The following is a 14,182-nucleotide window of genomic DNA, read 5'->3' as shown; positions in this document are numbered from 1 at the left end:
GGACTGGAGGTGGTGAGGGCTTGGCTGTGTGGGCGAGTGCTGGGAGCCTCCCGGCGACAGTGCAGTGACTTGGCATCTGCTGCGGTGGGATGAGCAGGCGGGAGTCTTGGACTCTGAGCCTAGGGCGTCCTCCTGTGGCTGCCTCTGCCCGCCCTGTGAATGGGGCACCCGGCCCTTTCCTGGAAGGAGCTAGGGCTCGGTACTGGTTTATGGCTCCGGGCTGGGACGTGTGTCCTGGCCCTGGACATTGTGCCCTGCGTGCATGCCGCCCAGGATGCTGGGCATGGAGCGGGGGAGGTGAGGTCTCAGAAGGGCATCCACGATCCATCCCACATTGCACGTCCCGCCAGCGTCCCACCTGTCCCCATGGCACAGGCCAGTGACTGAACTCCTGACGCGTGAGCGACTGCTGTTCTGGTGGCCCTGGCCTTGTGGAGCGCCCCTGTGGTGTGGGCACTGTGTGGCAACTGTCCCTGGACTTGGCGGTGGGACTCATCCCCTGGCCCCAGTCCTGCCACGTGTGGTCTGTTTTCATTTTGAAGAAGTGCAATGCAAATGAAACTGTAGGGAGACCCCAGAGTGGTGACTTAGAAGTGGGAGCTGCCCCTTTGCCCGCAGGCGCTGCATGGCGTCCAGCTGGGATCCAGAGGAAGGAAGATGAGGGAGGAGAGACCAGATACGGGTTACACCTGGCTTTCCCACAGGGAAGGGGCTGGGGTCTTGGGGCAGGGTCACGGAGACACAGGTGCAAGTGGTATGTGTGTGTGGGGGGGGCTGACCTGGCTACAGGTGGTGGCTGGGTGTGTGTACAGTCTGACCTGAGAGGTGTGGACACAGACGGGTACAGGTGGTCCGTGTGTGGGTGTGCTGTCCCTCACAGGGCAGTGACGACTACGACTGAGAAGCTGTCACATACGCTGTAGCTGGTCAGTGGCCTGGAGGGGAGCTACCTGCGCCTGGTCTGGAACCCTCTGTTGCCTGGTGAGAGAAACAGCACTTAGACTGCAGATTTAGAGGTCCTTGTGGAGGGGCTGGACGCCCCCATCCTGTGTTGGAGCGCCTGGGCTCCAGTCTTGCCTCTGCTTCCGAGCCAGCTTCCTGCTGTGACGGCTTAGGCACTTGGCTTCCTGCCGCCTGCATAGGAGACCCAGATGGAGTTGTGGGCTCCTGTCTTTGGCCTGGCCCAGCCTCGGCTGTGTGGGCATTTGGGAAGACTGGGCCCCTGCACCCAGTGGAATGGAAAATTGATCTCTGTCTCTCCGTCTTTTCCTTTCTGTTTGTCACGCTTTCAGATAAAAAAGTATTTTAAAAACTTTTAGAAAAGTCCCTGTGGGATCAGGCAGGACAGCTCTCTGCTGGACCCTGTGGTCTAGGTGCCTTGGGTTGATCAGAGTCAAGGTGGCGCTGTTGCCCGGTGCGCAGCCTCTCTGCTCACTGCTCTCACCCAGCCCCGCCTAAGCAGCCTCAGGGGAGCAGTACTGAGCAGACTTTTTATTTATTTATTTATTTTTATTTTTTGACAGTGGACAGTGAGAGAGAGAGACAGAGAGAAAGGTCTTCCTTTGCCGTTGGTTCACCCTCCAATGGCTGCCGCGGCCAGTGCGCTAGGGCCGGCGCACCGCGCTGATCCGAAGCCAGGAGCCAGGTGCTTCTCCTGGTCTCCCATGGGGTGCAGGGCCCAAGCACTTGGGCCATCCTCCACTGCACTCCTGGGCCATAACAGAGAGCTGGCCTGGAAGAGGGGCAACCGGGACAGAATCTGGTGCCCCGACCAGAACTAGAACCCGGGGTGCCGGCGCCGCAGGCGGAGGATTAGCCTGTTGAGCCACGGCGCCGGCCTGGGCAGACTTTTTAAAGACTTATTTATCTGGGGCCAGTATTGTGCCATAGTGGGTTCAACTGCTGCCTACAACCCAGGCATCCCACATGGGCACCAGTTTGAGTCCCGGCTGCTCCACTTCTGACCCAGCTCTCTGCTGTGGCCTGGGAAAGCAGCAGAAGATGGCTGAGTGCTTGGGCCCTGCACCCACGTGGGAGACCAGGAGGAAGCTGCTGGCTTTCTGGCCCGGCTAAGCCCTGGCCATTGCGGCCATCTGGGGGATGGAAGATTCTCTCTCTCTCTCTCACTCACTCACTCTTTTCTCACTCTCTGTAGTGTCAAATAGATAAATTTTTTTTTTTTAAGATTTTACTTACTTATTTGAGAGGTAGAGTTATAGACAGTGAGAGGGAAGACAGGTCCTCCAGCCGCTGGTTCACTCCCCAGATGCCTGCAATGGCTGGAGCTGTGCCGATCCGAAGCCAGGAGCCGGGAGCTTCTTCCGGGTCTCCCACGCAGGTGCAGGGGTCCAAGCACTTGGGCCATCCTCTACTGCTTTCCCAGGCCATAGGAGAGAGCCGGATTGGAAGACGAGCAGCCAGGACTAGAACTGGTGCCCATATGGGATGCCAGATGCCAGTGCCGCAGGCAGAGGATTAACCTACTGTGCCACTGCACCAGCCCCAGTAAATCTTTTAAAAAATTATTTGAAAGGTGTGGGGCTGGCATTTTGGTGCAACGGGTTGGGCCGCCTCCTGCAGTGCCAGTATCCCTTATGGGCGCTGGTTCAAGTCCCAGCTGCTCTACTTCCAAGCCAACTCCCTGCTAATGGGCCTGGGAGAACCCCAGCAGATGCTCTAAGTCTTGGGCCCCTGCATCCCTGTGAGAGACCCTGATGAAACTTCTGGCTTCAACCTGGCCAAGCCCAGGCCATTGTGGGAGTGAACCAGTGGATGAAAGACAGCCCCCCCCTCCCCGTCACTTCCTCTTTCTGTCTCTGTAACTCTGCCTTTTAAATAAATACATCTTCTTAAAGCAACAGAGAGGGAGGGGGAGAGGTCTCCTATCCACTGGTTCACTCCCAGACTGTCTGCAGCAGCCAGGGTTGGGCCAGGCTGAAGTTAGGGACCAGGAGCTCCATCTGGGTCTTTCAGTTGGGGGGCAGGAGCCCAGATATTTGGGCCAAGATCTGCTCCCTCCAGGTTTAGTAGGAAGCTGGACCATGTGCGGGGGCTGGGACTTGGAAGGAGCACTCTGGAGGGGCTGTGGGCAGCCCAAGTAGCAGCTTACCTGCTGCACCACAGTGCCCGCCCCAGACCCATTTTTTTTTTTTAAGATTTGTTTATTTTAGTTGAAAGGCAGAGTTACAGAGAGGCAGAGCGCGAGCGAGAAGTCTTCCATCCGCTGGTTCACTCCCCACATGGCCACGACAGCTGGACGTGGGCCAGGCTGAAGCCAAGAACCAGGAGCTGCCTCTGGGCCTCCCACATGGTGCAGGGTCCCAAGCACTGGCCGTCTGCTGCTTCCCCAGGCCACAGCAGGGACCTGGGTTGGAAGTGGAGCAGCCGGGACCCACAGTGCTGGCCCCAACCCCGTCTTTTAAGAGGTTGATCTTGTCATCAGCAGCGTGACAGCCTGCCGTGCCGTCTCCTAGCTTCATTCTGTGGGAAAAGACACGGGGTGCTGTGTGTGACGAGCCGTCCCTGTGGAAGCGGGGGGAGCTACCTGCACAGACTGCCCGGCCAGGGGGAGGGGCAGCCAGCCGGGTGGGGGGCACTTGGATGTGGCCCTCTGCAGGGGAGGGCACAGACCCATTCACAGGAGCGGGCAGGACCTCATGGCCTCTTACCCAAGATGTTCTTGGAAATGCTTTCGCTCAGTTAGGAAACGGTCTTCTATTTTGGGAGTGCGGTGCCGGCGACAGCGTTGACCTGCCTGTGCGGGTCCTCTGGGAGGGCCGCGGGGAGGACGTGCGGAGGCTGGCCCTGTGCGGGCGCCCCCGGGGACCCCAGAGCTGGCTGCGCGGACGTGGGGGGGTGCTCTGAAGGCCGCGTCTCCCTGGAGGAGGAGGAGTCCGGGGCAGCAGATGGCCGCAGATGGGGTCAGGCCTGGGCAGTCGTCTCAGGAGTTCTGGTGGGGCTGGGCTGCAGAGGGCGGGCGTGGAACTGGTGCCTCGCTGTGGCAGTGCTCGCGGGGCGTTGCTGTTCCCTACGTTTTCCGACCGTCACCTCTGTGGGCGCGTTTCCCAGCTGTCCAGAGGAGCAGGGTTCTCGGCGGCGGTGGGGGGCCAGACGCAGGCTAGCCTGGAAGTTCTGAGCCCGGGGCCTCGGGCTTCCCCAGGGTTTTGGTGTGCACAGCCTCAGTAGGGACTTACACACGTCCCTGGTTGGCGTGAACCAGATGTAGGAGGGCAGCTTGTGCCGAGACAGGCCTCTGCTCACTGGGGTCTGCGCCTCCCCGTGACAGCCCAGGTCTGCTGACGGGAAGGCACTGCTTGTCCCCGCCTGCCCTGGAGCGCTGTGCTGCTGCTCTCCCAAGGCAGGCGCGGCCTGGACTCTGCTCCGCTCCTTTCCCTTGGGCTGTCGGGGAGGCCGTGGCAGCAGCCGGTGCGCACCGGGTAGTTCCGAGCATGGAGTCGGAGGCCCTGGCTATCTGGGAGAGACTCGAGCCGCTGGGAGTGGGCAGGGGTGAGAGAGGGCCCTGGAGCAGAATCGTGCAGCCCTGCTGGGACGTGAGAGTAGCGTGCAGAGTGGTGGAGGGATCGTGCCCCAGGCAGAGCATCGCGGGGAGGGGCGAGCACAGGAGCCCTAGTTCTGGCCAGGGAGCCCGGCGGGGGCCGCGTTTCTTGTGGGTTGGAACCTGAGGCTGCACAGCTGTGCTCATTGCTGTCTGCACATTTCCTTTTCCTGCAGGCCTCTGGCTGTACCTGGCGGGGAGCAGCCTGCCCTGCCTCACGCTCATTGGCTCTCCTAATTTTGGGTACAGGTCAGTTCACCGGGACCTGGAGGCCCAGATCGCCATTGTGACCGAGAGCCGAGCCCTGCAGCAGCAGCTCCACCAGGTGAGTGGGGCCTTGGGGCTGGGACTCAGCCGCGCCCCTGTCGTGGGCAGCCCCACGCCCTGGCGCTGGCCTCGTTGGTAGGACAGTGAGTGAGACTCGGAGCGGCAGGGGAGGCCTGCGGCCGTGGGGATTAGGCCTCGGAGGAGAGCCCTGCCGCAGGCCGCCCTCTGAAGGCCAGGAGTGGCTCACGTGGTGTGGGATGGCACAGTGCCAGGCTCCGGCACGCCGGGGTGGGATCCGGCAGAGGGGCCGCGGTCGGCCCTCCCCGGACAGGCTGCGTTCTGTTCAGTCTCACGTGGTGTGGGATGGTCACTGGTGATTCCTTAGTGTTTCGTGGGCGTCTCTGCTTGCTGCCTGCCTGGCATGCTAGACTGGTGGAAGAGCCGGGTCCTGGTGTGGGCTGGCTCAGGCCCGTGTGCCGTGCGGTGTCCTTGTGCTGCGCCCTGCAGTGTTTGGGAGACTCTGTCGCGAGCTTGTTGAGGCCTCTGTTGCAGGAGGAGGATGTGGAAGCTGCGTCTTCCCTGGGCCTGCCCCCCGCAGGCCGGGCTCTGGGGATGCCTCAGAACCGGGGAGGCCTCCCGGCCAGGCGGAGAGGAAGCGGCGGGGGCCGGGCCGGGGCCGGGCCGGGGCCGGGGACTGCCGGTGACTGAGGAAGCTCAGCGCTTTCGGCCACAGGGCGGCAGCCGGCCCGCAGCGGGGCTCACGGGGAACCAGGGGCTTCCCACCACGAGGCGTGCGGACTCCGGCCGCCCGTGTCGGTGGCCACGTCTCCCGGAGGCTTTGTGCTGGGTCAGAGTCGTTGGTGACTTTGGCCTGGGGCCAGGATGAGTTCTTCCAGGATCGGTGCTGATCTGGGGAGCGACCCCCATGCCTGCGTGTGGGCTTGTGGTGCTGATTGTTGACCCCAGCCCCGAGCAGGGAGCGGAGCCCACATCCGGGCCTCGAGAAACCTCTGGGCTGGTTGTGGTCAGGCGCTGCTTTCTCAGAGGACATATTTGGGAAATTTTCTTCTCTTCCCAAACCTGAATCCCAGGGGCTTTAGATTGTGGGAGGGAGGTAGTTCATGATACTACTGTAATGCCTCCTTTAAAACAACTTTTTAAAAAAGTTGTATTTATGTACTTGAGCAGAGAGAGAGAAAAAGATGTCTTCCATCCGCTGGTTCACTCCCCAGATGCCTGCAGTGGTGGGGTTGGGCCAGGCTGAAACCAGAGGCCCAGAACTCCATTCAGGTCTCCCCTGTGGGTGGGAGGGGCTCAGGGACTTGGGCCATCCCCTCTGCTCACCAGCCTTTAGGGAGCTGGCTGGGAAGTGGAGATGGACTCCATCCCCGCTCCGAGGGAGGCTGCAGCCTGGCCTGCGTGCTCTCCTCTCCTCTGTGTGTGTGTGTGTGTGTGTGTTTTGCCAGGCAGAGTTAGAGAGAGAGAGACAGAGAGAAAGGTCTTCCTTCTGTTGGTTCACCCCCCAAATGGCCGCCGGAACTGCGCCGATCCGAAGCCAGGAGCCAGGTGCTTCCTCCTGGTCTCCCAAGTGGGTGCAGGGCCCAAGCACTTGGGCCATCCTCCTGGGCACTCCTGGGCCACAGCAGAGAGCTGGACTGGAAGAGGAACAACCGGGACAGAATCCGGCACCCCGACCGGGACTAGAACCCGGGGTGCCGGCGCCGCAGGTGGAGATTAGCCTAGTGAGCCATGGCGCCAGCCTCTGTGTTCTAATATACAAAAGATTTATTTATTTATTGAAAGGCAGAATTACAGAGAGGGAGAGGCAGAGTGAGAGGGAGAGAGCAAGAGCGAGAGAGGGAGAGAGCGAGAGCAAGCTCTTCCATCCACTGGTTCACTCCCCAGATGGCTGCAGTGATCAGGGCTGGACCCTGCCAACCAGCCCCCTGCTGATGCGCCTGGGAAAGCAGCGGGAGACGGCCCTGCACCCACGCAGGAGACCCGGAGGAAGCTCCTGGCATTGGCCTGGCCGTAGTGGCCATGTGGGGAGTGAACCAGCAGATGGACGATCTCCTGTAACTCGGACTGTCAAGCGAATCCGGTGACTTCCAAACAGCAGGAGAAGAGTGTGCTGCTTCCTGCAGGTGTGCTTCGCTGGGGCCAGCTGGAAGCCAGGCCCTCGGCCTGGGGTCTCCACCTGATCCCAAGGCCTGCACCAGCAGGGCTCTGGAGTCAGTGTGAGACGGCATCCCAACTGCAGGGCCCAGCACCTGCCCCCAGCTCCCCACCCCCATTCTAAGATTATTAAATTATTCGAAATATAGTGAATGTGGTGAATGTGTGTGGGGCGTGGCGTATGGGTATGTGTGTGTGGGGTGTGTATGCTTGGTGTGTGTTTATGGGGGGTGTGGTATATGGGTGTGTTGTGTTTGCATGTGGTGTGTGGGGTGTGTTGTGTGTATGTATGGGATGTGGTGGTATGTTTGGGAGTGTGGTGTATATGTGAATTGTGTGGGGTGTTGGGGTGTGTGGTGTGTATATATAGGGTGTGTGTGTGTGATGTGTGTGTATGGGATGTGGTGTGTATGGAATGGTGGTATATATGTGATGTGTGTGCGCGTGCTGTATAGGGTGTGTGTTGTGATTATGTGGTGTGTATATGTGATGTGTGTTGTGTGTGATGTGTATAGGGTGTGTGTGATGTGTGAGTTGTGTGTTGTATGTGTGTGGGGTGTGATGTGTATGTGATGTGTGTGCTGGATGGGGTGTGTGTTGTGTGTGTAGTGTGTATGAGATGGATGTTGTGTGATGTGTATGTATGGGGTGTGTTGTATGTGTGGTGTGTATGGGGTGTGGTGGTATGTATGTGATGTGTGCTGTAGGGTGCGTGTTGTGTGGTGTATGTGCTATGTGTGTGAATGGGGTGTGTTGTGTGTGTATGGTGTGTTTGGGGTTGGTGTATGGGGTGTGGTGGTGTATATGTGATATGTATGTGGTATGTATGTGTGATACATGTGTATGGGGTGTGTTGTGTGTATGGAGTGTGATGTGTATGGTGTGTGTGCTGTATGGGGTGCGTGTTGTGTGTGTGGTGTGTGAGTTAGAGTGAGTAAGTGCACCTGCAGGAGAGTGGAGGAGACCTGTTTTCCGTCCTCTGGTGGACGTCACAGACGCCCGCAGTGGCCAAGGCTGGGCCGGGCTGCAGCCAGGAGCTCCATCCGGGTCTCCCACATGGGTAGCAGGGGCCCACGCTGCCTTGATGAGGCTGGGTCAGAAGTGGAGGCAGGACCCCACCCTGGCACTCTGATACAGGAGGTAGGAATCGGAGCAGTGGCTTGCCTGCTGTCTCACAGCACCTGTGCCCCCCTCCCCAACTTTATTAGTGTGTTTGAGAGGTGTGCACAGATATACCCAGCCACGCACGCACACCCAGACACGACGGTGGCCGAGGCTGAGGGTGGGAGCACAGCCCAGGACGCCCGTGGGGGTGTGGCTGTCCTCACCCCAGGACACCTATGGGGGTGTGGCTGTCCTCCCCCCAGGACGCCCGTGGGGGTGTGGCTGTCCCTCCCCCAGGATACCCGTGGGGGTGTGGCTGTCCTCCCCCCAGGACACCCCGTGGGGGTGTGGCTGTCCCCCCCAAGGACGCCCGTGGGGGTGTGGCTGTCCTCCCCGCAGGACCCCCGTGGGGGTGTGGCTGTCCCCCCCAAGGACGCCCATGGGGGTGTGGCTGTCCTCCCCGCAGGACACCCGTGGGGGTGTGGCTGTTCTCCCCCCAGGACACCCCGTGGGGGTGTGGCTGCCCCCCCCCAGGACGCCCGTGGGGGTGTGGCTGTCCTCCCCGCAGGACACCCCGTGGGGGTGTGGCTGTCCTCCCCCCAGGACGCCCGTGGGGGTGTAGCTGTCCTCCCCCCAGGACGCCCGTGGGGGTGTGGCTGTCCCCCCCCAGGGTAAATGCCTGCTCCCTAGCTCCGCCGCCTGGAGGCAGGAATGCAGAAGGCCTTTCCAGGCCCCTCTGCCGGACCTCACACAGGCACTCACACCTCCTCACCCTCTGGGGTCCAGGCCCCCGTCCCGAGGGCAGCAGCCCCGCTGCAGCCTGCGTCCCTGCTCTGGGAGCCACCCCAGCCCTCTCCTTGAGGTTAGGACGGGCGTGGGAGTGGGGAGATGTTTTTATGCGAACCTGAAGTCTCCCTTCACTTAGCGCACACAGTAAGAGCCGGAAGCTTCCTGGTTTTGTGCGAAGTGACCCCAGAAGTGGCGCGGTTACAGCCGTGTGCCGCGTCAGCTGACTTCCTCCCCCTGCCCTGAGGCGGAGCCATGAGGACACGCGAGTGTTTCTGGTAATTTAATGGAAATCTTGGCTGTGCATTCATTTGAAAACAGAACTGGAGGCCGGCGCTGTGGCTTAACAGGCTAATCCTCCGCCTTGCGGCGCTGGCACACCGGGTTCTAGTCCCGGTTGGGGCACCAGATTCTATCCCGGTTGCCCCTCTTCCAGGCCAGCTCTCTGCTGTGGCCTGGGAGTGCAGTGGAGGATGGCCCAAGTGCTTGGGCCCTGCACCTGCATGGGAGACCAGGAGAAGCACCTGGCTCCTGGCTTCGGATCAGCGCGATGCGCCGGCCGCGGCGGCCATTGGAGGGTGAACCAACGGCAAAAAGGAAGACCTTTCTCTCTGTCTCTCTCTCACTATCCTGTCAAAAAAAGAAAAGAAAACAGAACTGGAGCCAGGTCCGTGGAGACTTCGGCAAAGCAGCCCCGGGACCCCCGCTGGCTCCTCCCTCAGGTGCACCCCGCTGGGATGTGGGCCTCGGCAGCCTCAGGAGGCTAGAGAATTGGGCCCTGTGTGTGAGCTGCGGCTGTGGGTCTGCGCCACTCACATGCTGGCCGCCGTGTCGCCCTGTCGCCCTGGTCTTGCGACAGCATGGGTGTGGGGAAGTGCAGGAAGAAATGGAGCGTTGGATTTCCCCAGCCCGGGGTCCTGCCCTGCTCTGGGGGGGCAGAGCCATTGCCAGGGACACAGGGCGGGGCTCGTGGCCTGGGGGTGCAGAGTGTGTCCATGGCCACCTTGGGCTGGTGCGTGGAGGTGTGGCCAGGGTGTACAGATGAGGGCGCTGGAGACGGGGTTGGGGTGGGGGAGGCCACAGAGCCCGAGTGATGGAAACAGAACCCAGAACCGCGGCCCCGACTGTGCCTCGTCGCTGGCGATAGGAGTTTTGCTTCTTAAGAATCTAAACACAGTCTAAGCATTCTAACTTTTTAAATGTGAAAGTAACAAGCCTTATTATAAAAGTTAGGTAACAGACACTGGAAGGGACTGGTGCCCAGCGGTAACTGCGCTGTTTGGGCCCCCTGCCTGCCTGTCTCGTGTGTGTGTGTGGAGGGAGAAGTGTCACTTCGGATGCTGTTAGGACTAGCCAGCCCTGGGCATCAGATGGCCCGCGTGTGGGGGTCACCAGTCTCGGCCTGACATAGGTCAGCACTTGGACTGACTGTGCAGACTTTGTTATTCCAGCTGTTTACATAGTGCTTGGACGTGAGGGCTGACAACGCGGGGTGTGTGTGTGTGTGTGTGTGTCTGAGCTAGGTGCAGGCCCCGCCGCCTGGTGGGAGGGGCTTTGGTGTCTGGGGGCGGGCACCCTGAGCCAGAGGAGCTGGAGGCCGTGTCGTGCAGGCTGTGGACGCTAGGTGGTTGCCAGCCTTCCCTGGCAGCAGTGCTGCTGGGATAAACACGCGTGTATGCGTATGTGCGCGTGCGCGGTTTTCTGGGGGCCGGCTCCCGTGAGTGCGCTGCCCAGGCTGTCTCCAGAGAGGGCTCCGTGCCCTGCCCACAGTAGCTCGCCAGTGGCTGCAGCCTGCGTCACTCGGGGCGGTGATGTCACAGAGCAACTTTTTGCCGGTTTGGTAGAAGAAAGGCCGTGTCTCATTTCCGCGCCCGTTTAGAGAAGGTGATAGTTGAAGGGCCTCCCCCCTGCTGCGTCCCTGTCACCGCCCCTGGGGCCATGGCGGGTGGCAGGGCCCTCACGTGCCACCTTCTCCCCTCAGGAGCAGCAGCAGCTCTACCTGCGGTCAGGCGTGGTGTCCTCCGCCACCTTCGAGCAGCCCAGTCGGCAGGTGAAGCTGTGGGTGAAGATGGTGACGCCGCTCATCAAGAACTTCTTCTGAGGACAGACAGGTGCTGCCCCGGGGGCTCCTCCCTGGCGCTCAGCCCCAAGGACGCACAGGGCAGGTCTCACCCCCGTCTGCCAGGTCCTGTCCGCCGGGTCGCAGGGCTGCCTGGTGTGGGCTCGCACCGGAGCGTGGGCTCGCACCGGAGCGTGGGCTCAGCGCTGCCCTTGTGGCTGTGCAGGCGCAGGGGCGTGGCTGTGGAGGGCGGGGACCTTCTTGGTGGGAGCACTGCCCTGGCCAGCGGCGGCTCTGGGAGGCGGTGGTGGCAGAGCCGGTCCTTGGCCGCTGCCTCGCCGTCCCCGTTTTGGTGCGGCGCAGTCGGGGAGCGGCGGTGCACGCCCCCTGTGCCAGCGCGGGCAGGGGTCCTCTGACATGGGGCAGACGTGTTTGTTTTTCCAAGTTTGTTTCTTTGAAAGGCAGAGTTGGAGAGGGAGGTGGATGATGTATCTTCCCAAGTGGCCACGACCACTGGGGCTGGGCCAGGCTGAAGCCAGGAGCTCCCCCAGGTCTCCCACGTGGGTGCAGGGGCCCAAGGACTTGGGCCATTCTCTGCTGCTTTCCCAGGCCACAGCAGGGAGCTGGGAAAGTGGAGCAGCCGGGACTCAAACCAGTGCCCATATGGGCTGCCGGTGCTCCAGGCGGAGGCTTTACCTGCTACATCACAGCGCCATGCCACACGACCGTATTTCCAAATATGGCATGCACCCTGCTGTTCCCTAAACCAAAGCTGTGCCACTACCATGCCTGACATCGATTGAGTATGGTCAAATACCCAGATTTATTTGAAGGCTGGAGTTAGTGGTGGGGAGCGGGGGAGAGTCACTCCCCAAAGACTCCAATGGCCAATCCTGGGCCTGGCCAGAGCCGGGCGCACCATCCAGGCCTCCCACGGGGGTAGTTCGTGGGCCGTGTTTCACTGCTTTGAGCAAAGGTGGATCAGAGGCCCTCGCCGTCTGTCTCTTGAGAACAAACCGTACTTTAGGGGCGGCTGTCTCAGGCTGCTCCCCTCCACCTTTCCTGGGCGTCCTCGGGGGCTTCTGAGAGCAGCCCCCAAGGGCACGAGGCTGAATCCCATTCCTCCTGCCTCTGTGCGGCCGCCCTGTGGGCTCGGATGGGGCCGGGGAGCACCCTTGCTGTCCGTCCCTCCTGCGGGACAGTGGAACGTGCTTTCCCTCTCGGAGTGTCTGGGGGTGGTTTTGTCAGCGTGTGGGGTAAGTTACTCATGCCAGACTTCACAGGCAGAATTGGCACACTCCATTGTGCCTGGTGGCCCTGGCTTTTATCAGATTAAGGGACTAGCTGGACACAAAGGGCAGCAGCGCCCCCTCCTGGCCAGCAGCGGTGGTTGCTCAGCAGTCAGGCTCCCTGGCCAGAGCTCTGTCTCCTTTGCTGCAGCTCCCAAGAGGGTTGGAGTCCTTGGGCCCTGGGAGGAGGGGTTTCTGTCCTGGGGAGTGGCCGTTCCGGATCAGCCTGAATGAGAAGCCCGCCTGCTCTCGCAGCGTTTCCTGTACCTGGGGTCTGTGGGCACTGCTGCCCTCTGCCTGGGCTGGCTCTCGTCTGCCTCCCTCTGCCCCGGCCTCGACGGGCAGCCCCGGCGCTTTGCTGGAGCGGTCTGGCAGTGCCGGCCTCCCGGGCTGTGGAGAGGCTTTGTTTCACGGCAGTGCGGGAAGTGTGTGTCAGGAGAAACTAGCAGATGACCTTGGTTTGTGCCTGCTCCCGGCAGCTCAGGGGGGGCGAAGTCCTGTCCTGAGAGCGGGTGGGGAGAGGCTGGCCCGGCACGGAGGGCAGCCCCGGTCCTCACGTGAGCCAGGGGTCGGGGTTTGGTTCCCAGGAGGGGGGGCTGACGCCAAGCAGAGGAGCGCACGTGGAGCCTCAGACATTTAATCTGCACCCCCAGCCCCAGTCCCCGGGGGCTACACCTGCAGGAGCAGCGCCACGGCTGCCAGGATCCACTTGGCTGCCCTCTCTTTGGTCTTCAGGTTGAAGGTCCAGACGTAGGTGGGGCCGCGGAGGCGTGTCTTGTACACGGGGCACTCATAGATGTTCTTGGTCTCCATGCGGTCCACAGGGATGGCCTTGATGAAGATGACGGGCATGGCTGGCGTCAGCTCCTTCAGCCGCGCTTCCGCGATCACGCCCGTCTGGATGTCCCAGCGAGCTCCTGGGGGGCGGCACGGCGCCGGGTCAGGGTGGCCCTGCGGGGTGACGGCTGGCAGGAACGAGCCCGGGCCCCCGCGGCGGCTGAAGCCAGGGCCGGGTCTGCATGGCCCGGGAACAGCGGACAGAGGGCCTGCTTGGAATCATGTCGGCACCAGCGCTCGGCCCCGGAGCCCGCCTGCCGGCAAGACGCCGTCTCCACAGGCGGGCTCCGCACCTGCCTGGGCGCAGCGCTCTGCACGTGCACCTGGGAAGCACCAGCGCTCGGCCCCGGAGCCCGCCCGCCTGCCGGCAAGACGCCGTCTCCGCAGGCGGGCTCCGCACCTGCCCGGGCGCAGCTCTGCACGTGCACCGGGGAAGCGCCGCCTCTCGCCACACTGCTCTTTCCACGCCCCTATTTAATGACGTTTGTATTTCCTGTCCGAATTCCAAAATAAACATGGAGAATGGCCACCGCCAGGCTGGGCTTGGTGCTTGGTCACGGGGGTGTGCCCGACCTCCTGCTGCGGGCCAGCGCACGCCCTGCAGCCCCCTCTGAGCTTCCCCGCCCTCCCCATACACAGTCCTGGCTCTGGAAGCCCCCTCATTACCTTCCATGAAGAGCCCGTAGATGTAGGCGCCCTCGCGGGGCGGGGCCGTCATGTCCTCGCGGTTCTTCTTGGTCACTTCCACGGACAGACACATCTTGTCGAGGGGCCACTCGTTCTTCCTGGCCATAGACTGCATGATGGCCGTGAGGAAGGACTGCGGGTTGAAGAAGCCGGCCAGCCACACGGTGGTGGGCAGGGCAAAGTCTGTGGTCCAGGCCTCAAGTTCCTGGGAGGAAATGGCCGTGAGGGAGGGCGGGGCACAGTCAGTCGGCAGTCCCTGCCCCTGGGACGGGCCAGCGCCTTGAGTGAGAGTTTATTTGAAAGGCAGATTGACAGGGAAAGAGCTTCCACCTGCCGGGTCACTGGCCCTGCAGTGCCGGCTGGGGCTGGGCCAGGCAGAAGCCGGAACTCCGCCCGGTCTCCCCTGGGGGTGGCAGGGAGCTG

The 14,182-nt window shown here is 61.9% G+C and overlaps 2 protein-coding genes across 2 annotated transcripts in view; one reads left to right on the top strand and one right to left on the bottom strand.

Moving 5' to 3' along the window:
- PGS1 (phosphatidylglycerophosphate synthase 1) overlaps positions 1-13,145 on the top strand; it is a 40,317-nt gene extending 27,172 nt beyond the window's left edge. Inside the window, exons 8-10 of the mRNA XM_062175648.1 lie at positions 4,732-4,880; positions 10,869-10,998; positions 13,060-13,145. Of these exons, the coding sequence (XP_062031632.1) occupies positions 4,732-4,880; positions 10,869-10,988 (269 nt within the window). The 3' untranslated portion in view covers positions 10,989-10,998; positions 13,060-13,145. The remainder of the gene's footprint in view (positions 1-4,731; positions 4,881-10,868; positions 10,999-13,059) is intronic.
- DNAH17 (dynein axonemal heavy chain 17) overlaps positions 12,786-14,182 on the bottom strand; it is a 77,403-nt gene continuing 76,006 nt past the window's right edge. The window contains 2 exon segments of the mRNA XM_062175646.1: positions 12,786-13,152; positions 13,739-13,964. Of these exon segments, the coding sequence (XP_062031630.1) occupies positions 12,905-13,152; positions 13,739-13,964 (474 nt within the window). The 3' untranslated portion in view covers positions 12,786-12,904.

Source organism: Lepus europaeus, chromosome 18 (assembly GCF_033115175.1).
Source record: "Lepus europaeus isolate LE1 chromosome 18, mLepTim1.pri, whole genome shotgun sequence".
NCBI classification, from domain to species: Eukaryota; Metazoa; Chordata; class Mammalia; order Lagomorpha; family Leporidae; genus Lepus; species Lepus europaeus.
The sequence above is the reverse complement of the archived record's forward strand: the minus strand, read 5'-3'. Positions and strand labels throughout refer to the sequence as shown.